At 43.3% G+C, this 26343-nt stretch overlaps 1 protein-coding gene across 1 annotated transcript in view; it reads right to left on the bottom strand.

The window, feature by feature from the left end:
• MYCBP2 (MYC binding protein 2) overlaps nucleotides 1-17252 on the bottom strand; it is a 187656-nt gene extending 170404 nt beyond the window's left edge. Inside the window, exon 1 of the mRNA XM_066618790.1 lies at nucleotides 16932-17252. Coding sequence (XP_066474887.1) covers nucleotides 16932-17239 — 308 coding nt within the window. The 5' untranslated portion in view covers nucleotides 17240-17252. The remainder of the gene's footprint in view (nucleotides 1-16931) is intronic.
• Nucleotides 17253-26343: the final 9091 nt, after the last annotated feature.

Below are 26343 nucleotides of genomic sequence, written 5' to 3'. Positions count from 1 at the left end.
CCTCTGCCCATCCCTGGAAGTGTGCCAGGCTAGACATAAGACATTTCTGTCGTAGAAACTTATGCAAAGGACAGAACAAGAAGGTGTGCTCAAGTGACTCCACTTGGTTCAGAACACACAGAGAAGGCATATGACTCAACGCATAAAGTGGAGTAAGGGACACAGTGCGGCATGCCCAAAATTTTCCAAAGAAAGGTATATTGGATATGCTCTGTAGCTTGGTTTAGTGCAGGGGTGTCCAAAGTTTTTGGCAGGAGGGCCACATCATCTCTCTGACACTGTGACAGGGACCAGGGAAAAAAAAATTAATTTACATTTAAAATTTGAATAAATTTACATAGATTTACATACATGAATATATTAAAGATGAACTTATATGAATGAATGACGGTCTTGCAATAGCTCAAGGCCTATAAAAGGCCTTGCACAAAGCAAGGCAGGCCTTTCCTTTGCTGCCGCTACTGCATCACAGACATGAAACAACAAGCAGTGGAGGGAGCCCTCATCCCACAGCTCACGCAAGAGGTCAAACAGTTGCCCTCACGCAGAGAGCAGTTGCATTGGGCCAGTGTGGGCTCCAACAAATCTCTGGAGGGCCAGAGGCTCATTGGAGACTGGCGGCTCCCTGAGGGCCGCATTGAGAGGCCTCGAGGGCCACAAGTGGCCCCAGGGCCGGGGTTTGGGCACCCTTGGTTTAGTGCCTTGAACCAGACCGGAACACCATACAGAACTTGAGTAACTGACTTGGCTTTGAAAACCTCCAGGGCTGCCAGTACATACCTATTGCCCTGGGTGTAATAAAATCGTGCAATTGCTGATGATGAAAGCTTGACCAAGTTTCTGAGCTGTGGTGGAAAGCCCATGAGTGCCTATAATGAAATGTAATACCCAAGTATTTGAACTGGCAGACTTGCTCTATCTTATTACCCTTACAGATCCAGCTGTAAGACTTTCATTTCTTTCTAAAGATCATAACTTTGAACTAGATATAATTGATCTCCAGCTTGTTGGTTGCTAGATATTCAGCACATTTGTTACGCAACCTCAAGAGGCCCACATGGGTGCAAGATAGGAGAGCCATGTCATCTGCATATAAAAGCAATGGCACCCAAAGGTTGCCCAGCTTAGGACAATGGCTGTTAACATTCTCCAAGGCTGGGGTGAGGTTGTTCATAAACAGGTTGAACAACAGCGGTGCCAGGATACAACCCTGTTTGATTGGAACAAAGTCCCAGACTGGGGGCACTGCACCTGACAGGAAGCGCTGGTGTACAGTGATCTAATTAGGAGCAAAAATCTTGTCAATCCCCAGTAAGGTAAACTTGTTCCAGAACAATCCTCTGTCTATTGAATCGAACACCTCATTTAGATCAATAAAGGCTATATACAGCCTTGCCTTGGATGTCTTAACTTGCTTATCAATAAGATGTGAGAGAATCAGGCAGTTGTCAATGGTCGATTTGCCTTGCATGAAACCTTCTTGATCTGGACGGAGAATATTGTGGGAGCTAACCCAGGCCCAGAGCTTATTATATAGATATCTCATGTAGGTTTTGCCGACAGTTGACAATAAGCTGATAGGCCTAAAACTGGCCGGGGAGTCAGATGACCTTTCTTAAAAATTGGGACAATAATCACAGTCAACCAATCTTGTGGGATATGTCCCATTCTGAACTTTAGAGAAGAGAGGAGCTAATAGTTGCGCCCACCAATCAGGATCATTCTTCAGCAATTCAGGGGGTATCATATCAATTCCAGGGGCCTTCTTACTTTTGAAAAGTCCAATTAGTTGACTGACCTCTTCTGGCTCCACTGGGGCATAGACAGGAAGCTCAGGTTCAAATAAGTCCACACATCCTTCCTGATGAAATTTCTATCCAGGAAAATTCTCCGTGTTGTACCCAGTCAGAAAAGGGGATTTGGGCTGAATCGCCCCCTTCAGGTCTTTGTGAACCTCTTATGATAGAACAAAAAACTGCTATTTTTAGACAGAATTGCTTGTAATAACTTCCCCATCTTAAGATAGTCTAAGAATTCCTTGTCATGCTTCTTTCTGCCCCAACCAGCTATAATCCATGATAATATTTTCAGATTAACAAATATAGGAAAGAGAATTTCAGCAGGTGCAGCTTGTCATATGTGGGATGACAAGTTGCAACTTCTGAAATTCTCTCTTCTACAATTGTTAAAGTCCAAGATTCCTAAAGTGATGACAGATGACAATCTGCACCTGCTGAAATTCTCTTTCCTACACAATTGTTAAAGGTCCAGGATCCCTAAAGTTGAAAGTTTTCCCACCCCTGCCCTAGATCAAAAGGAAATATTTAAAATACCATAAAATACATAAAACCATCAAACCACATTTGGTGTTTACAAGGAAAGACAAAATGTAGAATAGCAAGAAGCCTTGGAAAAACAGGAGCTGCCTGATTCTCCCTCAAACCTTCCTTATATTTTGAATGCCAAGTCCGTAAAGATTGCAAATATGTACAAAAAAGGTCTCAGAACATGAACGCTTCTAAGGACTTGTCAAAGGCCATCCAAATCTCAAGGTGGATCACAATACAGCCATGAACAACCATAATCAAACATCTGGATGCCCCATATTTTCATTCTGCACTGAGTTCCTCATAAACTTAATTCAAAGATGAAGAACATAAAGAGACATCTCATGCAGAATGTTTTAACACTGCCCCATGGTCCTTTTTCTAGATAGGAAGATCTACTTCTGGAGGAATGTTCAAGATGGACAAAATAGTGAGGCAGAATGTTGCTTGACCCTCCCCCCCCCCCGGCAATCAGCATTTTTCCTCTCCAAGTTCCATCTCATGAAGCTTGCCCACAAGATCCAAATGCAGGCAAACATGAATTTAAATTTCAAGAGCATGAAAAGCCACTGGGGAGGAGATTTAGGATATCGTGGGCTCAGAAAGGGTTAAGCAACCTCTACTCTCCAACTCCTATCATGCCTGAGAGCTTTTTGCCATGACTGGTATACCCCATCGCACACATATCACAAACCACTTGTGAAATTGCACTCAATTTCAAAAACAGTTTTATCGAACAGCAAGATACGGGAGGTCCTGTTCGAGAAATATTCTGGGTCTAAGTCTAGCTAATGAGGGTGACTAACTAGCAATCACAAAAATGTGAAAAGATTAGAGATGTATACATGAATTTACAGAAAACATTTTCCATGTTACCAATTAGCATATTTACAAAATTATATAATTTGTTATAATCTCAACCAAACCTGTAGTTATTCCCCATCACGCACTTGCAATCGAGTTATAAACCTGTCATTTAAACAAATTAGGTTGCTTTCCATAAAACTCTGAAGAGATCCCTGGTAATGAAATCACTATAATGTATTTCACATGTGCTCAATTTCTTTTTCTGCAGAGTTCTGTCTGTTTGTTTGTATTTTCATACCACCCTTGCTTCTGCTGAGGGAGAGACAGAATGAGGCTTCAGAAGTCAAGGAACACAACAGAGAAGGCGCAGTCCAAGAGAGGTGAGAGAGGGAAATGCTGCCAAGGTGCTGGGAGAGACTGCAACACAATGCTCTCAAACCTCACACAAAGTGGATTCGTCACTTTGTCTTTGTCTCATGTTTAGACAAAGCACACTTTGCACTTGTGGATTTCTCTTTCTCTCTTACTATGAATTATTATGCCGCTTTTCGCCAAAAATTTCACAAAGCGGCTTACAGAGAAAAGCACACACCTAAATGGTTCCAGTATTGATTAAAAAAACAGGATTATGCAAAGACATGGATGAACGTGGAGAATGGATTGTCCATAGTGCAATAATTGATTGTCTGCCAAGTAAAAAGTTGGCGGGCGTGGCCAAAACCCGTGCTTCCCAACCACAGTCCAATGGTATGTTCAAAAATAGAACAGTACAGGAAGCCCTCAATATCTGTGGGGTTTCCATTCCCAGAACCCACACAGATGCCAAAATCTGCAGATGTTGAAATCAGCTGATTTGGGACCCTTAAAATCTCCATGTTTATAAGGCATTCTGAGGGTTGGGGCCTTTTAAAGGTATAGAATGCCTTTTAAAGGTATATAAACTTCACTTTCAGATTCCCTGAGAAACCAGAAGCTGCGTTATTTCCCCTGAAACAAGCTGTCTGAGGCCTGCAGAGGACGGAGGAAAGTGCCCATGGTCTCTGTAGGCATCAGAACAACCTCTAGACGCGACCAGGAACACAGCTCCAGTCACATTCAAAGGGTTCAGGTGGGTCCAGCCCCAGCGAGTTTGGAATCCATGGATGAAGAAATTCACATGCATTGAACCCACGGATAACATGGGCCCATCTGTATTAAATTACAGCCAAAATTTCTAAGCTATTGCCTAAGGTAGATTGTCCAAGTACTTCAGTTTTTCAGTCACTAAGGACAGAAGCCAGGACTTGTCAAGAGAGTTCAGTTTAATTTAGAATAATAACTACAAAAACAATTTAGAACAAAGTAGTAGATAAGAGATCCAGCAGTTAGGTTGTACTATGGCAAACTTTTATCAAAGTGCGCTAAGCGCTACAGAACTTTAGAGTACATGCACATTTAGGTAGGCATTAAGTCATGCTAACAAAAAATTCTTTATGCCATGCAGAAGAGCTGAGCTAGGTAGTAACTATCAAGGGAAATGGAGATAAGAAAAATGATTCCATCATCTTCCCTACGTACGGCTAGGAAAAAATAAAGTTATTCTACTTGCATCAAACTATATACATCTTGCTAATACCAGAGAAAACCCAAAGGGCAGCAGAAACCAAAGAGGATAAAACTATTTTAGACTCAACTTCATTCCAACATACCACATTTAGATTTGATTCATTTTTTCAGTTTGCTGCTAATGTTAGTTAAAAAAACACAAGCTGTGTGCTACATTTAACTTCATTTTGTCTCCAATGCAATGCCAACTTTGCCTGCTTGATTTAGGAATCTACAGACATCCCTGATCTAGTTACTCGTGGTTCCCCGTGGGCTCCCCACACCCCATTATCTTTATGTGGATTATATTCAAGTGAAGTTACAAGGTGTCTTGCTTGAACAAACACTTTAAATAAAAAGCTTACACAGCTGGACGAGCAGGGAAGCAACTTGCAACCTAGAAGGGAGACTAAGCACAACAGGCAGCAAGAAACAGGAAGTGAACAAAAGTAATGGGGCATGGGGGCGCAAAGATAGGGTTCCCCTTTACCTGCAGTGTCCACACTGGGGCCAGGAACATATTCCCTGCGGATACTGGGAAATGCCTGTACTTCCCACTATTCCCATATGAAAAACACATGTTAACAAAAGATAATTCAATATAAAAACACAATTTTAAAGTGAGCTTTCTGCACCAACAGTCATACTGACAGGACAAAACAATGAAAAACCCATTTCCCCAATTCCATTAGTCAGGCATCAACAGCAAACAAAAACCGAGAACCCTGGCACTTGTCTTTTGAATATCACCACTGATTTTAAAAACTGTTAAGTTTCTCTCCCAGTGTACCTCTGTTCCATCCTAGATTTATTTCTGGGAAGTATAGTATTACCCTCAGCCCTTGATATGTATGTGAGACAACATAAATTGCGCATACTAAGTCAAATCACCAAAATTTTTCTCATATCACATTTTTGTATGTTTTTGAACAATCATAAGCAAAACCTTTAAAACGTTATTTAAATCAAACTTTTATTTATCAGTATGGCTGCAATTCAAAATTCACTTACTATGCAATAAGCCTCACTTAACACATTGCAACTTGTTCCCAAATAAACTTAAGATCAGCCCGTTAAATTTAATACATGATTTCTATTATTAGAAACAGTACACCACATACAATCTTTAGTTCAGACCTGTAACGTGACAGCAACTAAATTAAAAGGTACTTATGGAAATGAAGCAAATAACCTTAAGATTTTTTAAAAATGAACATTTTAAGCATTCCTCCATCTATTAATCCATTTGAGTGTGCGTCATCATAAGAAATGCAAAATTTCCAGGAATTTTTAAGACATAGAAGAAATTCCCGGAATTTCTAAGACATAAGAACATAAGAACATAAGAACAGCCCCACTGGATCAGGCCATAGGCCCATCTAGTCCAGCTTCCTGTATCTCACAGCGGCCCACCAAATGCCCCAGGGAGCACACCAGATAACAAGAGACCTCATCCTGGTGCCCTCCCCTACATCTGGCATTCTGACTTAACCCATTTCTAAAATCAAGAGGTTGCGCATACACATCATGGCTTGTACCCCATAATGGATTTTTCCTCCAGAAACTCGTCCAATCCCCTTTTAAAGGCGTCTAGCCTAGACGCCAGCACCACATCCTGTGGCAAGGAGTTCCACAGACCGACCACACGCTGAGTAAAGAAATATTTTCTTTTGTCTGTCCTAACCGGCCCAACACTCAATTTTAGTGGATGTCCCCTGGTTCTGGTATTATGCGAGAGTGTAAAGAGCATCTCCCTATCCACTCTGTCCATTCCCTGCATAATTTTGTATGTCTCAATCATGCCCCCCCTCAAGCGTCTCTTTTCTAGGCTGAAGAGGCCCAAACGCCGTAGCCTTTCCTCATAAGGAAGGTGCCCCAGCCCCGTAATCATTTTAGTCGCTCTCTTTTGCACCTTTTCCATTTCCACTATGTCTTTTTTGAGATGCGGCGACCAGAACTGGACACAATACTCCAGGTGTGGCCTTACCATCGATTTGTACAACGGCATTATAATACTAGCCGTTTTGTTCTCAATACCCTTCCTAATGATCCCAAGCATAGAATTGGCCTTCTTCACTGCCGCCGCACATTGGGTCGACACTTTCATTGACCTGTCCACCACCACCCCAAGATCTCTCTCCTGATCTGTCACAGACAGCTCAGAACCCATCAGCCTATATCTAAAGTTTTGATTTTTTGCCCCAATGTGCATGACTTTACACTTACTGACATTGAAGCGCATCTGCCATTTTGCTGCCCATTCTGCCAGTCTGGAGAGATCCTTCTGGAGCTCCTCACAATCACTTCTGGTCTTTACCACACGGAAAAGTTTGGTGTCATCTGCAAACTTAGCCACTTCACTGCTCAACCCTGTCTCCAGGTCATTTATGAAGAGGTTGAAAAGCACCGGTCCCAGGACAGATCCTTGGGGCACACCGCTTTTCACCTCTCTCCATTGTGAAAATTGCCCATTGACACCCACTCTCTGCTTCCTGGCCTCCAACCAGTTCTCAATCCACGAGAGGACCTGTCCTCTAATTCCCTGATTGTGGAGTTTTTTCAGTAGCCTTTGGTGAGGGACCATGTCAAACGCCTTCTGAAAGTCCAGATATATAATGTCCACGGGTTCTCCCGCATCCACATGCCTGACATAGAAGACATTTGGGGGGGGGGGTATTCTGTGAAAACCAATATTTTTAAAACAATATTATCCTACACATGTGTGTAGGATACGCACTTAGATTTTGCTGCAATCTTATATGCACACTTACCTGGGAGTAAATGCCATTGATAAAAATGGGGCTTAGTTCAGAGCAGACGTGCACCGAGTTGCGCTGTCAGTTTCTTATCAAATTAATCATGGATGGAATTGCAAGGGAGCAAGCATGAAAGGAAGTTTGCAGAAGTAAACTTTTCCCACAGTCTCTTCAGCACAGCAGCCCTCTGTATCAATCAAAAACCTGCTTCAGGAGATACAGTCCCAAAAACAGGACTGTATGCAGCACAGAAAGCTGCAGAGTTAAGGGAAGGTAGGTGAAAATTGCCCATGCTTGCATGACTAGAAGTGTCTTCTATTCACAGAAGAGGAACTTAGAATACAGGCTTCAAGTACCACTTGTAGAACATGAAATTCATCACGCATAATTACTTAACACATTTTTATTATTATTATTATTATTATTATTATTATTATTATTATTATCTACCACCGGGTAGATGAGACTCGTCAGCCTGGAAAGGCAGTTCATCTGAGAGAAGGAAAACTCTGATCCCAAACCTCCACTGCCTTGTGGCTACATCCAGTTATGGAAAAGGCTTCAGGAGTCAACCTCGAGGCAAAATCCGGAGCCGGAGTCCCTGAGGCAATTCATGGCTGAACACAGTCACGTTCTGGCAACTCCTGCGACACCGCTGGAACCAACCATATTGGCCTCTGCCTTTCCATTGGACCATTTCAGCGACGTGGAGAGGGGGGATTTGCTGCATGGGTAACAGTCTATCCTCCATATCTACTTTACCCAGGCTTCGTGCACTGGAGAGGACACTCTGTTCCAGAACCACCATTCAGAGCGTGACACCATAGTCTTTTGAGACTGAAGGATGCCAACAACAATAAGGCATTGGGAGGCCCATGTAATCCTCAGAAAGCCTCGGGAGTGTGTCCCCAGTTATCCGTGGTTTCACTTAACCATGGGGGGTTCCAGAACGGAACATACTGGATATCTGGGCATGTATCACTATATAGTGATACATGTATCACTATCATTGTATCACTATCACTGTATAGTGATACAAGTATCACTATACTGTATCACTATATTAAAATACTGCTTTAAACAACGTTCTCTGATTGAATTATTCTTAAATATTTCATGAGCCTTTTCTCAACTTTTCACCAGGTTTCTAATTTTTCCCAAAGGCCTTCACATATCCAGGCATCATCCCTAGAGGCCAGCAAGTACTATATGTTCTAGAAGCATGTATTCATAAATCTTATTAATTTAACATTATTGCCACTGTGTTAACAAACAATTCCAACTTTTAAAAATTCACCAATAAAAAGCAAGTGGTTTGAATATTTAAGCATAATGTCAACAGTTATAACCTCCTTGATTATGGGTTTACTCCTAATAGGAAATATATAAACTAAAAGTCTATTCTTACTAGTATTATGTAAAAATTAAAACATTTATTTTACATGGAAACACAATATCCAAAGTATTTAAGTAACAGATTTTAACAATATGTCAAATATATCTCAAATACATCATAAGGTTTGTATCGAACAGCCACACATGTAACTCAGAATTGCATTGACCTCAAGTTAAAGATTTACGCTCAGAATGACAAAGTAATATTGTAGCTGCCAAGCAGAGCACAAATACAAACTCTAAGACAGCATTTCTCAAACTTTTAGGGAGCATTACTCCCTAAGTAAGTCTTTGCAGGAGGGCGAGGGTAGTGACATGATCCCCAGAATCACATCGCTACGGGGGGGTTCACTTACTGTGGACTTCTGCAAGCAGCAGGAGGTATTGGGAGCCCCATACAGCCCTCCACAGGGCTCCCCGAGGCTTGGAACGTTGAGAAACAGCATGTGCAAACCCCTTCCAGTTTGCAGCAGGTGGTTTGCATGTGCTGTTTCTCAGCATTCTAACACTCAGGGAGCCCTGTGGAAGGCTGTGCGGGACTCCCCGCACCTCCTGCTGCTTGCCCAAGCCCACAGTAAGTAAAAGCACCCCCTCCCCCACCTTAGCATCACAATCCTGAGGATCATGTCACTGCCTCCCCTTCCCCCATCGCTCAAAGGGATGGGGGAAGCTTTACACAAACTAGTGGGTCACGACCAACCACTGCTCTAAGAACTAAAACACATTTAAAGTACTTTATTTATTCTGCCCTAACACAATGTAATGCATATTAAGACTTCAGGCACAAATGTTATTAGTGTCTGCAACTCCACATTAAACATTAAGATTCATGAGGAAAAGAAATATTTGAAAATAATTCTAAGCACAAGAGAGGTGTCACGATAAAACTTATTTGGATGACACCTAGAGAATCCCTATGCCCAAACTATGTTGTTTTTGAACATCCACTAGATCAGTAAAAAAACACTGAGCATGTTTACACACACACACACACACACACACACACACACACACACAGTATCTTCACCTTAGAAACAGTAAAATCAGAATCTCATGCTACTTCTGAGTCAGCACCACAAGCTTGGAAATTCTGCCAGAATCTGACTACCCAACCCCTTTTCCTTTTTGAAAGGAGAAAGTGCTGACACCAGGAAAAGCTTCAAGTGATACCTTTTGGCATTTGTCAAATGAAGGAACATTGCCATGCTACCTTCAAGAACTCAGATTCTACTGTTCAGTTCATATAATAATCTAGCAGTACAATCCTACACATTTCTACCCAGAATTAAGTCCCACTGATTTCAGCAAGACTTACTGTAAGTGTGTACAGGAGGACTGCAACTTAAGACAGGTCTGAAAACAGTTAAGGTACTTGCCTCACTGACTGCAGAACTTCAATGACCAGCCAGAAAAGCTTTAGAAAACTTGGATCTCCCACCTACCTGACTTTAGGCTATCTATTATTGATAGGTACAAATTATGCAGTTGAGTTTATTTATTATATATAAATATACAGGTGAGCCCTGGTATCCATGGGCAGATGTTCCTGGCACTCCCCCCGTGGATACTGGAAACTGCAGACAAAAGGGAACCCTATAGTAAGTATAGTAACTATAGTAAGTATAGGGTTCTCCTCCTCCCCCCACGCCCACTGCCTTGCCTTTGTTCTTTCTTTAACAGATCGCTAAAAAACCTTCTTGCTTTTAGAGATTGCTAAAACAGAAACGTGATGAGCAAGCAGAAGGCACAACAGAGACAGAGACTGCCAGAACAGTAACTGTCTCTCCCTCTATTGTTTGCCGGTTTGTCGTGTTCCTGTTTTAGCAACCTGTAAAATCAAGAAGATTTTTTAGCGTAAAAGCTAAAAAAGTAAAAGCAGCAACCTTTGTTGTTTACCTTGGCACCAAGACAGCATAGTTCTTGCTTTAACAGATCGCTGAAAAGCCTTCTTGCTTTCACAGGTCACTAAAATGGGAACACGGCTAACAGGAAAGCAGTCAGGCACGCAGAAGGCATGATAGAGACCGCCAGAATGGTAACAGAAAGCGGCTTCATGAAGCTATTCTGCAGTCTCTCCCTCTACTGTGCCTTCTGTCTGCCATGTTCCCAATTTAGCCACCTGTTAAAACAAGAAGTTTTTTAGCAATCTGTTAAAGCAAGAACAAAAACAAGGTAATGAATAGGGGGGCACAGAGAACCAGATCTGCTGATACCAGGCCTCTTACTGGTGTTTCCCATGTTGCATCTGACCTCCAAATCCAGAAGTAACTGGTGAAGACATCATCACCACTTACTTCCAGTGCTACTTCCAATAGGTGAACAACGCAAAGTGGTACAGCTGGAGACAAATGTTGAGAAACACTGCTTTAGAATGTTCAATGAAGGACCTGGAATACAAACAGAACAAATCTGTTTGCTGCCCACATCAGTTGTGAATTGATCCTGAACTCCAATAATTCTTCTCAGCAAGAAAAAACAGATAGGAGAAGAGAGAATGCAGAATGCATACTTTGCTAGTGCAAGAAAATCACCCAGGTATTATTAACTAGTCTCCAACCACAAGGCAGCAGAGGCAAGAAGGATGGTCTTACAAACAATACCAGGAGAGGAGAACCAGGGGCATCTATACAGCAGCTCCATCACCACGGGTTTAGGAATTTAGTACACTTTACTACTTCTACCCCCTGACATTAATGGCTACTGTTTTCTCCTCTTGGTACTGAATGGAAATCTAGATTTGGCAACTCATCCAACCTATTCGATGATGGATGCAGAAGAAGAGTAGGCTCCTCAAGAATGTGTGCACTGCCACACATCAAACACTCCTGCTCTCCTATGAATTTTGCAGCACTTTCCTCTGCAGTCAGATCCTGGGCAAATCCTGCTCCAGCTCTTCAGCAATAAACAAAATTAATGCTACCTGCAGCTCTTCTTATCTGAAAGCACACAGCTTACCCAGAGGACCTCAGATGTGGGACTGAAATTGCATTTTCTGTTCTAAAACAGGATTGTACAGACTCCAGATTCCTAATTAGAGGACCAAAACCCTATAGAGGACAACACCCTATTAGATAATATTTACAGTGACTAAAAAATATTTCAAACTATCAGGAAGCATTCAAAAGTACCACAAAAATCTCTAGGAGATAGTCAATACAATTAATACTATCAATATAGGTTTCACCCTATATCAGGTAGGCACACTTAACTGCAAAGTACAGAAACTTTCCTATTTAAGCAATTTTTGCCCAACATTGCATACGCGCAACAGGGATTAAATGTGTACACCTGTGGGCTGGGCAAAAATGAGTTATTAAGAACATTCAACTTTCAAGATACAAACACACTTGGCCAAATGTCCATAGACAGCATTCGTGTCCATTTCCAAAATTCACCTATCTTATTACAGCCAGCTCCAGCAACTCCTGCCAGCCTGCATCTCAAGGTAAGACCGTGTAGAGTATTGTACTGTAAGTGTACTTTAAATACCATTTTTCCTTGTTCATATGTTCACTACCAATAATAGTGATGTTGGACTTAAAGAATAAAACAGCTCACAAACAGACCCTTGGAGCCTACCCTGTTCTTAAATAATGGGGCTTCCATATCAAACTGGTAACCTCCATGGTGGGATTCAAATGGCTTAAAATCCTTTAAAAAGCCTAGAATAAAATCTAACATTTCCCTTGACTTTATCCATATTCACCTGGATTTCCCTAAAGCAGCCATTTTTAACCACTGTGCCATGACACACTAATGTACCATGAATGGTCTGCAGGTGTGCTGCGGGAGTCTGGGAGAGGGTAATTTATTAGTGGGGTTATTGGGGGTTGTGAGCCACCCACCAACAGCATTGTCAATTGTCAAAAAACTGATGGTGTTCCTTGACCGAATGGAGGAAAAATCCATTATGAGTTACAAGCCATGATGTGTATGTGCAACCTCCTGATTTTAGAAATGGGCTATGTCAGAATGCCAGAAGCGAGGGAGGGCACCAGGATGCAGGTTTCTTGTCAGCTGGTGTGCTCCCTAGGGTATTTGATGGGCAGCTGTGAGATACAGGAAGTTGGACTAGATGGGCCTATGGCCTGATCCAGTGGAGCTGTTGTTTCTTATGACAGTTTTAGAACCTTGTCAGTGTGCCATGAGACAAAAAAAGGTTGAAAATCACTGCCCTTAGGGGAGAGGTTTTCAAACTGGGGCATCGCGACGCCCCAGTCTGAAAGACCTGGTCTCTGCCCCCTTAAGGGAGGGCAGGGAGGCACTTCGGATTTGCGGAAGTAGAGTGCAATCGCTCTACTTTCACTTCGAACCAGCTGGGGAGCCCTGCAGGGGATGGACAGAGTGGATAGAGAGATGCTCTTTACACTCTCACATAACACCAGAACCAGGGGACATCTGCTAAAATTGAGTGTTGGGAGAGTTAGAACAGACAAAAGAAAATATTTCTTTACTCAGCGTGTGGTTGGTCTGTGGAACTCCTTGCCGCAGGATATGATGATGACATCTGGCCTGGATGCCTTTAAAAGGGGATTGGACAAGTTTCTGGAGGAAAAATCCATTACGGGTTACAAGCCATGATGCGTATATGCAACCTCCTGATTTTGGAAATGGGCTATGTCAGAATGCCAGATGCAAGGGAGGGCACCAGGATGCAGGTCTCTTGTTATCTGGTGTGCTCCCTGGGGCATTTGGTGAGCCGCTTTGAGATACAGGAAGCTGGACTAGATGGGCCTATGCATTTTAGCATACCCCTTATCCCCCAATACCTCACTGAAACTAAAGTACAAATACATGTAAGGGAAGTAAGTGCATTTTCTTTCCCTATTTATTCCAATGACAAATTTTAAATTACAAGTTTTTAAGGCAGGGATCCGTCTTCTACTTTGCAAAGTACTATGCACACTGATAGTGCTAAACAGTAATAAAAAAACTATTCCCCTAATCAGCATATTGTTGACAGTACAGTATTTCAGCAGTCTTCTAGCATTAAGGCACCAAGTCACTAAGCACATATTCAAATGAGGAGGTCCAGAGCTGGTAGAATACTTCTTAAAATGATTCAATGGTTTCGCTTTCTAACTTAAACAGCTCTATGGGCATGTCAAATATCAGCACCTCACTATTCCCTTTTCTGACCCCATCACCACCCAATAGTTCAAACTTCTGCTATATTGGGGGAAAGACATTCTCAAGGTTTTATGAGAAGTCAAACTTCTACTTTTGTAGGACAGCTGTTCATATTCCTTGTCTCTCACACTTCCAGTTTTATTTGTATTCATTCAATTCTCAGTATCTTCCTTCTTTCATTGTCAAACTGTAGAATATAAGCTCTTTAAGGCTGAACCATATCTTTAACTTTTTCTTATTTTACGTTTTAAACTGCTTCATACAATAATTGGACTTATCTAAGCAAAAGTAAGACACCCAATAATTGCAGGTGACACTCAACAAATCAACAAATCTAGCTTGATAACAAAAATAAGACAAGATGACCATATCCCATCTGGACTTCCTTTGGGTATTACTTGACAACAGCAATCAATGATTTTTATTTCAGATATTCAGGTTATTCAGTGGTAGCAATGTAATTCCATTTTGTAACATGACTTCATCCTAAAATAAGCAGTCCATCGTCCAATTTTGGCCTATTCTGGAAAGAACTGCATGCTTCCACACTAACAAAGAAGCTATCTATTCCAAAATGACTGGTTCTTGTAGGTTCTTGTAGGCAACCTGTCAGTAAATTGTGCATTAGCACGCACCGAAAAACAAATCCACTTTTTTCCCAATTTCCTGCTGTGTATCCTACAACCTTCACTATGAACTCTGAAGCAACACCTTTCCTTCAGAGAAATATCTGTGGGTAAAAAAAATGTTATATCAATTCAATCCCATATGGATTGGCCAAAATCCATTTTCTAGAAGAATAATTCTTCTCTATAAAAAGTTTACAGGAATTTTGTATTCTTCTTTGATCTGTGTAACATCTATTCCTCAACAGGTAGTTTCACATGGATGGAAGGGGGAAAAGACTACACTGAAATAGGGTCTATATCTTAGACTTGAAACCAGACAAATCCATGTTACCTTACTCAATGATAGTAATAATGAAAACACTAACCCATATTAGGAGTTTTTCAACAGAAGTTCTCAAATCCTAATTCTATTCTCTTCTTTCCCCCTAATTCACATGCAAGCATGGATTAAGGGGAAACAATACTGGAGAGGAAGACAATGTCTAGAAAAATACCATATTCCTGCCTGACATAAGAAAGATTGTTTTCAGGTGGGAAACATAACCTGCTTGGGAAAGACTACAGTACTGTAAGTCATTGCCCAAATAAACATTAAAAAATATCATATTTACTCTGAGAAGTTCTGCTATCCATTTGTATGTTTACCTAGACTAGAGACATAAGTAACTTACAGTGCAATTCTATGCACACTTTTCTAGGAGTGTCACTGAATACAATGGAATGTACTTCTGAGTAAACACGCACAGGACTACACTGTAACAGAACAATCCTATGAATATCTACTCAGCAGTTAGCCCCAGCTAGTTCAATGAGACTTACTGCCAGTTAAGCGTGTACAAGGATTGCAGCCCTAGGCTATATCAGGGAGTAAGTTCTACTGATCAAAGCAGGACCTAGTTCTCAGCAAGCATGTAGAGGACTGTTCTGTAAGGGTCCAATCCTATCCAACTTTCCAGTACCGATACAGCCATGCCAATGGGGAACATGCTACATCCTGTGGTGGGGAAGCAGTAACAAAGGCCTCCTTGAGGTAAGGGAATGTTTGTTCCCTTACCTGGGGGCTGCATCAGCACTGGAAAGTTGGATAGAATTAGCCCCTAAGGCAGTGATTTTCAACCTTTTTCATCTCATGGCACACTGACAAGGCACTAAAATGGTCAAGGCACACCACCAGGCTTTGGACAATTGACAAGGCACACCATTCTGCAAGTGGGCGCTCACATCTCCCACTGGCCCTATTAATAAATGACCTTCCCCCAAATTCTGGTTGCACACTAGTGTTCCACGGCACAGTGGTTGAAAAAGGGGGCCCTAAGGCATCTGCACTGTGTGGGGTGATTCAAGGAAGAAGAAAAAAGTCACCTATTTCAGATACCTGTAAGGGGATGGGCCATTAACATCAAGCCTGAGCATTATTCTAGAGATGGCAGGAACCCCTTTTCCCTAACTGAAAGTTTAAAGATTTAGCAGGATTCACAGGATCTGTAAAAACAGTCTCTCTCTTAGGGTCAGAGTTCACAATACCTATATCTATAAGGTGTACTGTACCTACCATACACATATCTATATGTACACTACTGCCCCAGCCAATGCTGTTGCAATGGGCAGTGGTACTGGGCAGCTGCAGGATAAAAACTCATAAGGACAATGAGAAATGCAAACCAGAGTTTGGAATACCACAGAAAGAACGTGGGTTGTACTGATCTGTGTTCTTCCACTGTCTGTGGTTGTAATCCTATCCACCCTTACCTGGGAGCAAAATCTATTGACTATAATGAGGTTTACTTCTGAGCAAGCATGCATAGGGTTGGGGTCTGACTCTGTAGAATCCTGATGCCACCCAAACAAAGCCCAATCCTCTGCATGACTACTCAGAAGTAACCCCCATTATGGTCCACATGCTGCCAGGTAAGGGTGGATAGGATTGCAGCCCAAAAGGGCGCTGGTCTCAGAGTTCCTGGGAGGGCGTTGGGGTTGTCAGGCGTTGCTGGTTGCAATCCTATCCACACCTACTTGGGAGTAAGCTCCATTGACTACACTGCTACTTACTTCTGAGTAGACACGCACTGGGCTCGCTGGCACCTGCCCTGGTGGCTACAGGGGGGGGCTGAAGAGGTTACCTGTAGGGAACTGGCAGCCCAACCCTCTGCGTGCCTCCTCGGAAGTAAGTCTACGGGGCTTGCTCCCAGGAAGCCGCGGACAGGGCTGCGGCCACCCGGATGCGTGTGCTGGGCTGACGGGCGTGTGCGCATCACCACCACCACCACTACTGTCGCCGGGACCGATCGCGGCCTCATCGCTACCTGCCCGGGTGGCCGGCCTGCTCCCGCTCGCTCAGCGCCGCCGCCGTGTAAATCCTGCGGTACCGCTCGGCCAGGGCCCGGCCCGACAGCAGCAGCTGGTAGCGCCCCCGACAGCCGCCGCCGCCCCCGGGGGGAGAGGGCAGCCCCGAGGATGTCAGCGGCGGCAGCGGCAGCAGCGCCCCGAAGGCGGCCGCGCTCTCCCCGGGCCCCATCGCCACGCAGGGCTCCCCGCCGCCGCCGTCCGGGAGGAGGAAGAAGCCGCCGAGCTCGGATCCGCTGCAGGCGGCGGCTGATGCTGCCGCGCTCATCGCCCCCTCCCCGCCTCCACGGCTCCGCCCCGAGCCCGGGCGGGCGGTAGGACCGACCACCCCTTCCCTCCTCTTCAGCGCCTCAGCGGCCCAGACATAGGGAGGCCTGCACCGCGCAGGCACCGCCACCAGCCCGCCCGGCCACTCAGCCAGCCGGCAGCGCCTGACTGACTCGCCCTGACTGACAGGCGCTCCGCCCCTCCCCCTTTCCTCGAGCACGCGCGGCTCCTTTGGACCAGCGCGGGGCGCGGCAGAGGTGGGGCGACGCCCGGCACGCACACGCGCGCGCGCGCTCTCTCTTTTCTTCCCTCACCCAACCACCCCCGCCCTGCTGCGCATGCGCGGTCTCCTCGACGTCTCAGCGTTCTGACAGTCTCCACACTCACCCAGCCCCTGTGTCAGAACGCTGACACTTCGAGGCGACTGCGCATGCGCGGCAGGGTCCCCACCCTCTCTTTCTCCCACGAGGGGGTGAGGAGGAGGAGTGGTTCTTCTTAGAGCCTCTGTGGTTGTCTAGTGCCTCTCCTCAGGTGGGCTGCGCATGGAAATGACAGCATGGCAGTGTTTGTTTCTGACCATGGTGTGTGGCATGGAAATGCCTTGGCTAGTGGTGCATGAGGGAGGCAGTGGGTAGGGGAGGGAAGGGGTGCAGCAGGGGGAACAAGCTGCAGTTCTATCCACACTTACCTGGGAGTAACTACCATTGACTATAGTGGGACTTACTTCTGAGTAGACATGCATACGGTTCAGGGAAGCGCCACCGCCATGTGAGGCACCCAAGCACACATGACCCATGCGCACAGCACATGGGTCTTGGTTGCCTCACATGGCGGTGCTGCTTTTCAAAGGGGTCCGGTGGGGAGGCTCTGCCTCACCTGCCTCCCCACCCACCGAGCATCCCTGACAGGCTTGGGCTGCCTGTCGCATTGTTTTAAATGCGATTATCTCCAGTGGATCCTCTTGCAGCCTAAGAGGATCCAGCAGCGATGATGTCATCCCTGTGGCAGAGCTATGGTAAGAGGAATAAAAATAGACTCAGATGCTTAACTATTCAGCAGTGGATGAAGAGGACAGAGGGAGGCCTGATTCTGCCCATTTTACCTGTGCTAATAAATATCCACAGTCTGCTTCATGGCCTTGCTAACTATTGTTCAGCAGTTCAGGAAAGATAAGGTTACAGTGACCCCTCTGGCCAATAACTTCTTTACAGGACTTTACAGGGAATGAACAGTCTATAAAGAGGTAAGTTCCAAAATAAGCCAGAGGGATATGACTGAAAAGGGCCACAATTTCGCTGTTAACTTTTCACAACACACCCTATATTCCCCTTCCCTATTAAAATAAAACTGATCCTACTTTTGCAACTGTATCAAAGTCCTGTAAAGACAGAAATACAGCTTATAATTGCCTGGATAAATAATTACAAAAGGTAAAACTGTTGTCTTAGGTCAATGTTGGTCCCTTCAGGCACTGATGGTATGAGCTCTCCTGGGCTAGGCTTCTTCTTTCCCCTCTGGACATGTGGCTGCAAAAATGGGTTTAACCCATTTGGTCCCTGTTGGGTACATTTAACATTGGGCAGAAAAGGCTTAAGCTCCCTGGGAAGGTGTGGGAGGGGCTACCCCAACAGTCCTATCAGGTAATTACTGGTCTCTATATGAGCTGATGGCATAAACTCCCCTGGCCTAGGTTTGCTGCTTCTTCCTTTGCCCTCAGAACATTTTGATCTTAAGCAATTCTTTGTTTTCAAATAACATTACATGATGCCAGTATACTGGCACAGCTGTAAATTACCAGGATAGACCTACATGATCACTTTTTTAATCTGGAATGAGCGTGGTTCTGCTGCTGTGCTTGTAGTGATGAACAAAGTTTAAAACAAGCAGGCTTCACTTAAGAGTAAAGTCTCAGTGTAATTTTATTCATTCTTTCATGAGGTTAGGATAACTGAAACAAGGAAAAATTGGATTCCTCTTTATTCTGTTTCAATGCATTTTCTTTTAGGCCTATGTTAATCTAGTTTCCTAACACCTGATGTGTAATCATAGATAAGAATTACCACTCTACCGTTAATTATTTCTTTGAACCCAGCCTCCAAAACATCCCATCAGTCTATTGTCTTTGGTTTTCCACTGTATACTACCTTGTTATGGTTGTATCGGATGAGGGGCACAATCCTAACCAGGTCCACTCAGAAATAAGTCCTATTTTGTTCAATGGGGCTTACTCTCAGGAAAGTGTGGTTAGGACTGCAGTCGAAGAATAGTTGCATTGCAAACAGTAGCTGAGGCTTAGCTCTCCAAGTATGCAAGCCATTAGTGCAGTGCATTACAGGATTGTAACATTACTTCACTGCAAAGCTGCTAAGGCAGCAAAAGTCTGTTAAATTCTTGTGTTTCCATGTATATTTCTGAAAGGAGAAAAATTGTGTGAACCAGCCAGAATGGTTAGAGCAGGAGTGTGCCTGCAGATGCATTGATATGGTTAGATAGGGCTTAGCTTAAAACCAACTGCAAAGGAAGCATGATGAAGAAACCTTGGAGAGTAGAGGTAGGAGGAATAACACCCTGAGGGCCCAATCCTATGGGCCTGCCACATAGCTGGACCTCGCATTCTAACTACACAGCATGCTTTACAGTGGTCACAAAAGACAACCCCCTCCCTATTCTTTGCAGCCAGATTGCTGCTGAAAGTGGGGAGCAGTGAGCAGCCATGTGCCAGCAGCCTGCAAAGAAGCCCTGGCGCTGGTAAGTTAGCATGGGGGAGGCAGGAAAGGGAAGGAATGGGACAGAGACTGAGACGAGGAGTGTGCCAAGGCTGGGAAGGGGCAGTATCTGCACCAGCAGCGCTGCCAATATCGTATCCCCTCTCCTGGGTTCACTCGGATCACTGGTGCAGGTCCAAGTAGACCCATAGCAGCATCAGAGGCTTACCCCTGAGCAAGGGAACAAATGTTCTTTACCTCCAGGACCACCTTCCCCTGCAGGATACAGCACATCTGCATGGGGGGGGAATTAGAGTTGGGTTGTGAGTCCATTTTTTTAATGTACTGAATGTGTTCAGTTAATAACATAGTCAAAGAGTTTATTGAAGCTCTTGCATTTAGGCGAAAGTTCCTTAATTTGCAGTTTCTCTGATCTTATCTTAAAAAAAAAGACAGACTTATTAATAGTATGATTCACTAGACCCTATGCTTATCTAGTATAATGTTCCTCATTTGCTGATACCAGGAGCCTGCTCTTCAGTTATGCCTCTCAGTATGGAGCTCCATGCTTTCATGGCCTTGGCTAAGCAGAGATTGTCTTATTCTGTCTGGTTATACCCCCCCCCCTTTTTTTTTTAATTCACTGTACCTGTGTTCAGTGAGGCTTGTTTCCAGATAAGTGGAAAGATAGAACTACAGCTTTATTCTCTATTAATTTGTTTCAGTGTTTTCTTGTAACTCCTTCCAAACTGTTAGTGTCTTTCAAAGTTGGATCACAAGGCAGGTGTTTGTTAACTCTCAGTTCCTGAGAAGATAAAAAAATGAGTCCTTTTTTGAGATCATTCCATTAAGGCTGGAGAAGCTATCATTGCTTTACTTAAAAAGGGAATTGGGTGCTGCTCTTGTCCATGGCAAGAGAAGAGCAGGGCAGGGAAGATTCAAGTCAGGGTTTTATTGGGGGAATGTTGGTTGCTCTGTTGTGGAACCAAATGGGCTTGCATAGATTTTCTCCATATCTTGAAAACTGAACAGCCACTTCAAGTATCATCAGGAAATGATGGAAGCTTTGGGAACATTAGCATACTGGCTCCTATTCTGACTTTGCTCATAAACACAAAAGGAATGAAGATGGGAGATATTGCCCACACTAGGGAAAAAGGCACTTTGAATCTGACTCACATAATTCACTTTGGCCTGACCCTGTCCAAAGTGCCAAACGTACAGGTAGGGCAACACACCACCATCCATCCCAGGCATCAGTTCTTAATACTATTGGCAGAAGACAGCCACCTGAAATGTTGGTGATAATTCTGTTGCTTTGTCTATTAAAAGGTGCCGCCTCTACTTGGTCTTGCTTTGTTATATTATTCACAATCAATAAATTCATTTAATAACAAATGAGTATTTGCTCTGAAGATATAATTTGGCTGCATCCACTGTAACTGTCATTGATGAATTTTAGACTTATGTAAATTGTTCCATAAAACTAATCTGAAAACTTGAAATGAGGCTCCATGATGTCTGAGAGATGTTCTCTTTGCCCCCTTTTGTCTAAGAGAACCAAAACATTCAATTCTATTGAACCTTCTCCAGATCCAAATAGCAATTGTATCATCTTGCTGTTTGCCTGCCTCTTTGATGATTAAGATATTACTCAGCAGAAGAGCTGGGTAAAGCAATGCCCAGTTTATTCTATGAAAGGATATATGAGGACTGACTTCTGGCTAATTATATCTGTAGTTTCCAACATTCTATTTTTTTTTGGGGGGGGGGGTCATGCACTAAACTATCACACATGCAGTTTGTCAAAGAGACAGAAGGCAATCAGTTTTGCAAAAAGGGATGGGCAAGTTAATGTAAAGCTCAGAATGCCACACATGCTTCTTCCTCACTCTGTTTTATACTACAGTAGTAGCAACCTTTTGAGGTAGGTTAGACTGAGAGATCATGACTTGCCCAAGGTTACATAGTGAGCTGTCTGGCTGAGTAGAGATCTGAATTTTACAATGCAATCCTATACATGTATGCAGAAGTAAGTTCCATTGACTTGAATGGAGCTTAGTCCCAGGCGAATGTGCATATTTGCCTCCCTAGTCTCCCCATTTCAATCCTAATACACTTACTGTTGCACCACGCTGGCTATTGTGTGGTTCTTTGGAACCTTGCCCTGTAGTTCAGAGGCTACATTTGCAATATTTGTAATCATGCACAATATTGCAGGTTTGAGGATTTTTATTTTTTTTTAATCAGCACTATCTGGCAACCTTGAAGTATTGCTATTAACTGGTGAACTGCTTTACCTGTTTAAGTTTAGTTTTACTTCTTTATTTGTTTCCTCTGCCAACGTGGTAAAGTTTGGTCTCATCAAATGCAAGTCAGGAGTCAGTTTGAATGATATACCACTCTTAGCTTCTCTTAGCTATTGACGCCAAAAAGGAGTATTTTACAGGATTGAATTGTCATGAGCTAAAGATCTGCTGAGCCAAGCAAATGAAGGAAATTGGATGACATCATTTTTTCTAGAAGGCATAGCTAAGCAGTGCCACTGTTCCTATTAACCTCTTATCTACCGTGTACTTGGCTTTAGACAGTGCATTTCTACCAGTCTCCTTCGAAGTACATACTTTATTTGTCCAGACAATTCTCCCTCTTCATAGCGTATTAAAGTGGGTGTTTGCCAAGTGATAGAATGGGTAATGAGGTTGCTAGCTGTGTTTGTTTACTCTCCCAGCAACTGGATTGTGACAGACTGAGAGCAAGCTTCATCTTCTGCTGCTTGGTTCTTTGCTATATAAGTGGAAGTTTTTCTTTAGAAACCAAAGAAATATGAACCTTGCACGCTTCTGTTCTTGAAACAGCATGCTTGTAATGAAGTGGAGGGGACACGGTACAGTGAAGTACCAAGGATATGTGCACAGAAAGATTTGTTTGTCTTTGCAAATTTCTACACCACTTCAGCTGTTAACACAATGGGTAGCCCTGGAGTACACAGTTGCTGAAGCAAATTTTAATTTATTTGTCCCGGTTCTGTGGTGTTCAGAGTTACTGGCGCTACCACCTTCTGTGATCTTCTGATGGAAAATTGACTGACCTACCAGCTTGGTCTGCATGTGCAGATGGTAGAAGGGACTGCATTACATCGGAATGAAAGTGGATGACTGCAAATTTGCATCCATGAGACATGCAAGTAGAAAGTTAGCACATCAGACAATTAACTGGACTAGAACCTCTTTCCCTGATAAGCAGATTTTGCCTGCAGAGACTTGGTTTTGCAAGAGTGAGGATTCAGAACTGGTGTGAAATGGTAGAGCCAGTTCTACCATTGCAGGATTCTTACCCAAAGTAAATCTCACTGAGCTTCTATAGGGTTGGGCTGTCAAATGCACACAATTATGATGGAACATGCATAATTGGCTAAGCAGCAGTAGCAGCATTTCCAAGCATTTAGCAGTTTCAGTGGATAACAGACTTGGCCTGAGTCAGCAATGGGATGCTGCAATCCAAAATGCTGATGCTATGCTTAGACTGAATCAACACACTTAAAGTGTGTTTAAGACCTAAGAAAGAATGATAACAGCTGAGATGTATGATCTCCTGCCTAAAAAGCTTGTGAAGATTAGTGTCTGGCAGTGCAAACTTATGCATGGCTACTCAGAAGTAAGGTCCATTGAGTTCACTGGCCCTAGTATGTGTGTATGGGATTGCAGCCTCAAACACGCAATGCTTGTGCACAGGAAGGTGGAAATATATGTAAGAATAAGTAGCATATACACCCCTAGTGAAATTGTAGAAAATAGTCCAATCTGAGTACTTGTCCTTGAAGCCTTTGCATGTTAGTTTCTTCTAGAGAAACACCATTATCTAAGGCAGTGTTTCTCAGACTGTGAGTTGGGACCCACTAGGTGGGTCGTGAGTCAATTTCAGGTGGGTCCCCGCTCATTTCAGTATTTTATTTTTAATATACTAGACTTGATGTTACTATGGTATGTGACTGCATTTGGGGAAATGTTACATATCTGTACTTTTAACAGGCAATTATGTATATGCTTTTAATAATGATAGTCAAAGGAACTTACTCCTGGGTAAGTGTGGATAGGATTGCAGTTTAGGATTGTTAAAAATTTTTCCTGCTTGATCCACTTCCGGTGGGTCATGACAGATTCTCATTCTAAAAAGTCGGTCCCAGTGCTAAATGTTTGAGAACCACTGTTCTAAGGACTTTTCCCTTTGGGTTCAAGCCCCCCAGGACTATGATAATCAGATATTTAAAACTTATAATATCATGGGGTTGATATGGCGGTAACATCCCATTCACTTGATCAGGAATACTGTTCAATGTTATTGTCTCACAGAGCTCTGACATGACAGTGTTGGTGGTGCTACCCACTTCTTACAGTGTTGGAGCTTCAAGAGATTATGCTGCAATTAGTATTATGATTTTATTTGACAAGACAATGTAATGATTACAGCATGTATAGTTGGAATTGAAATAAGCATTGTAAAGACAAATTAATTTATTGTGGCATAAACTATGTGGATTAGAGTGCACTTTGTCAGATGTATGAAGGATCACCTCAGTGGGTGGATAGTGGGTGATATATATCTGCCTTGAATCAGCTTAAGAAAGACAATCTATAAATCTTTCAAATAAAAGTACAGACATAAAAGTACTCGTACATGTCCTTAAGTTCAGACAGAGTGAGAAAAATGAACTTAAAAGACCAATCGATGCAAGAGAGACCTGTAGAAGTGGGTCAAATGTGTGCAAATGAATCCATGGAGTGGCTCTAGCCCACAGAAGCTTATGCAACAATATATGAGTTATAGTCCCATAGTAGAAGGGCCCTATTCTGTCAGAATTAGTGTTCTAGCAGCGTAAAGCCCTTTACAACTGTTACAAATGTGACATGCCATTTTGCAGTTAGCAAAACTGATGCCACAAGTGGCTACAGACTGACCACGTCCCCTGGTGCCAGTAAGTCAGTGCAGGGGGCAGGAGGGAGACAGGAATTAGATGCAATAGGGTGGGTAGGGGGAGCAACAAAGAGGGAGTTCTGGGCAGGAGGTCTGGTCTAGAGGGTAGAGCCTCCGTTTGCCTGAAGATAACAGCTGAAGGTTGCCAGTTCGAGGCCACCGGCACCATGAACGGCGAGACCTTGAAGCAGCTGACAAGCCGAGCCGAGTTTTTCCATCTGCTCTCTGGCCGCCCTTCAAGTGAGATATGAAGGACTGTCAGCTTGCGTGGGATGAAACTGGAGGCCAGAATGTTATACCAGATCATAAAAGGATCCATCTGAAATGTTGTAGTTCTTGAAAGACAGAACCTTCTTCAATTGTAAAAATCCCTATAGGGATTTAGTATAGCCTGCCTGTGTAAACCAGCTTGAAATAAAGTCTGAGGAGAAATCTGACGACCATGAAAGGCGGTATATAAATACCTGTATTATTATTATTATTATTATTATTATTATTATTATTAAGTTGGGCACGGAGGGCAAATCAAGACCAGGGGGTGGTATCAGAGCTGCTGCCAATATCCTATTCTCTTTCCTAGCCTTGATCTGCCAAGTCCACTCAGGTTATACTGCTGATGCTATATTGCCATCAGCTATATTGCTGATGCAGGTCCAAGTAGATCCATTCAGACAGTGGCAGCTTACTCCTGGGCAAGGGAACAAATGTCCCCTTACCCAGAAAAAAATCTGTGGGACTGCCCCACCACAGGATGCAGCGTGCACTCTGGTGGTGTGGCTGCATTGGCCCGGGGGGGGGGTGGTATTTGTTAGCATTGGGCAGTTACTCTTTCAGGTGACAGAACTCTGTTTCTGTTTTTGCTAATGTAGTCACATCTTTGTAACTTCTTTGCATTCCCTTCTAAGGTAAAAAATATGATCATTATTGATATGTTCATTATAGCATGTTGCTCAAGTCTAACCTGTTCTGTTCCTTGAGTTTATATCTTGTTCACATTTATTACTCAGGATAAGTCTTTAGAATTGGAACCATTTTACATCCACAGCTTTTATTCCCTTCTGTGGGATGTGCATTGGCGGAAAATTGAGTTTCACAGAAAGTGACTAATCAGGTATAACTTGTCACTTTTACTGTCTTTTCAGAAATAGGTTTACTTAAGCTGCAATGTCAGCTGTGGAAAGCTCCTCTCTCCTTTCCAAGAACTGTAACTCCTGCATCTATTTGAAAAAAAAAGTCTCACGGCTTCTGGGTATCCAAAGATGGTGCAAAGTGAAAGACTGATCTACTCTCTTCCATGAATCCTCTGTACATGCCCAAGAAAGGTTGGAATGGGTAGTGTGACTATAAATAACAGCAGGCTACCAAAGCAATCAAAATTTTTGGATCCCTGGTTTTGTCGTTCATTAAGATATATTTCTTAGCTAAT

The sequence above is a fragment of the Tiliqua scincoides genome, chromosome 3 (assembly GCF_035046505.1).
Source record: "Tiliqua scincoides isolate rTilSci1 chromosome 3, rTilSci1.hap2, whole genome shotgun sequence".
Taxonomy (NCBI): domain Eukaryota; kingdom Metazoa; phylum Chordata; class Lepidosauria; order Squamata; family Scincidae; genus Tiliqua; species Tiliqua scincoides.
The sequence above is the reverse complement of the archived record's forward strand: the minus strand, read 5'-3'. Positions and strand labels throughout refer to the sequence as shown.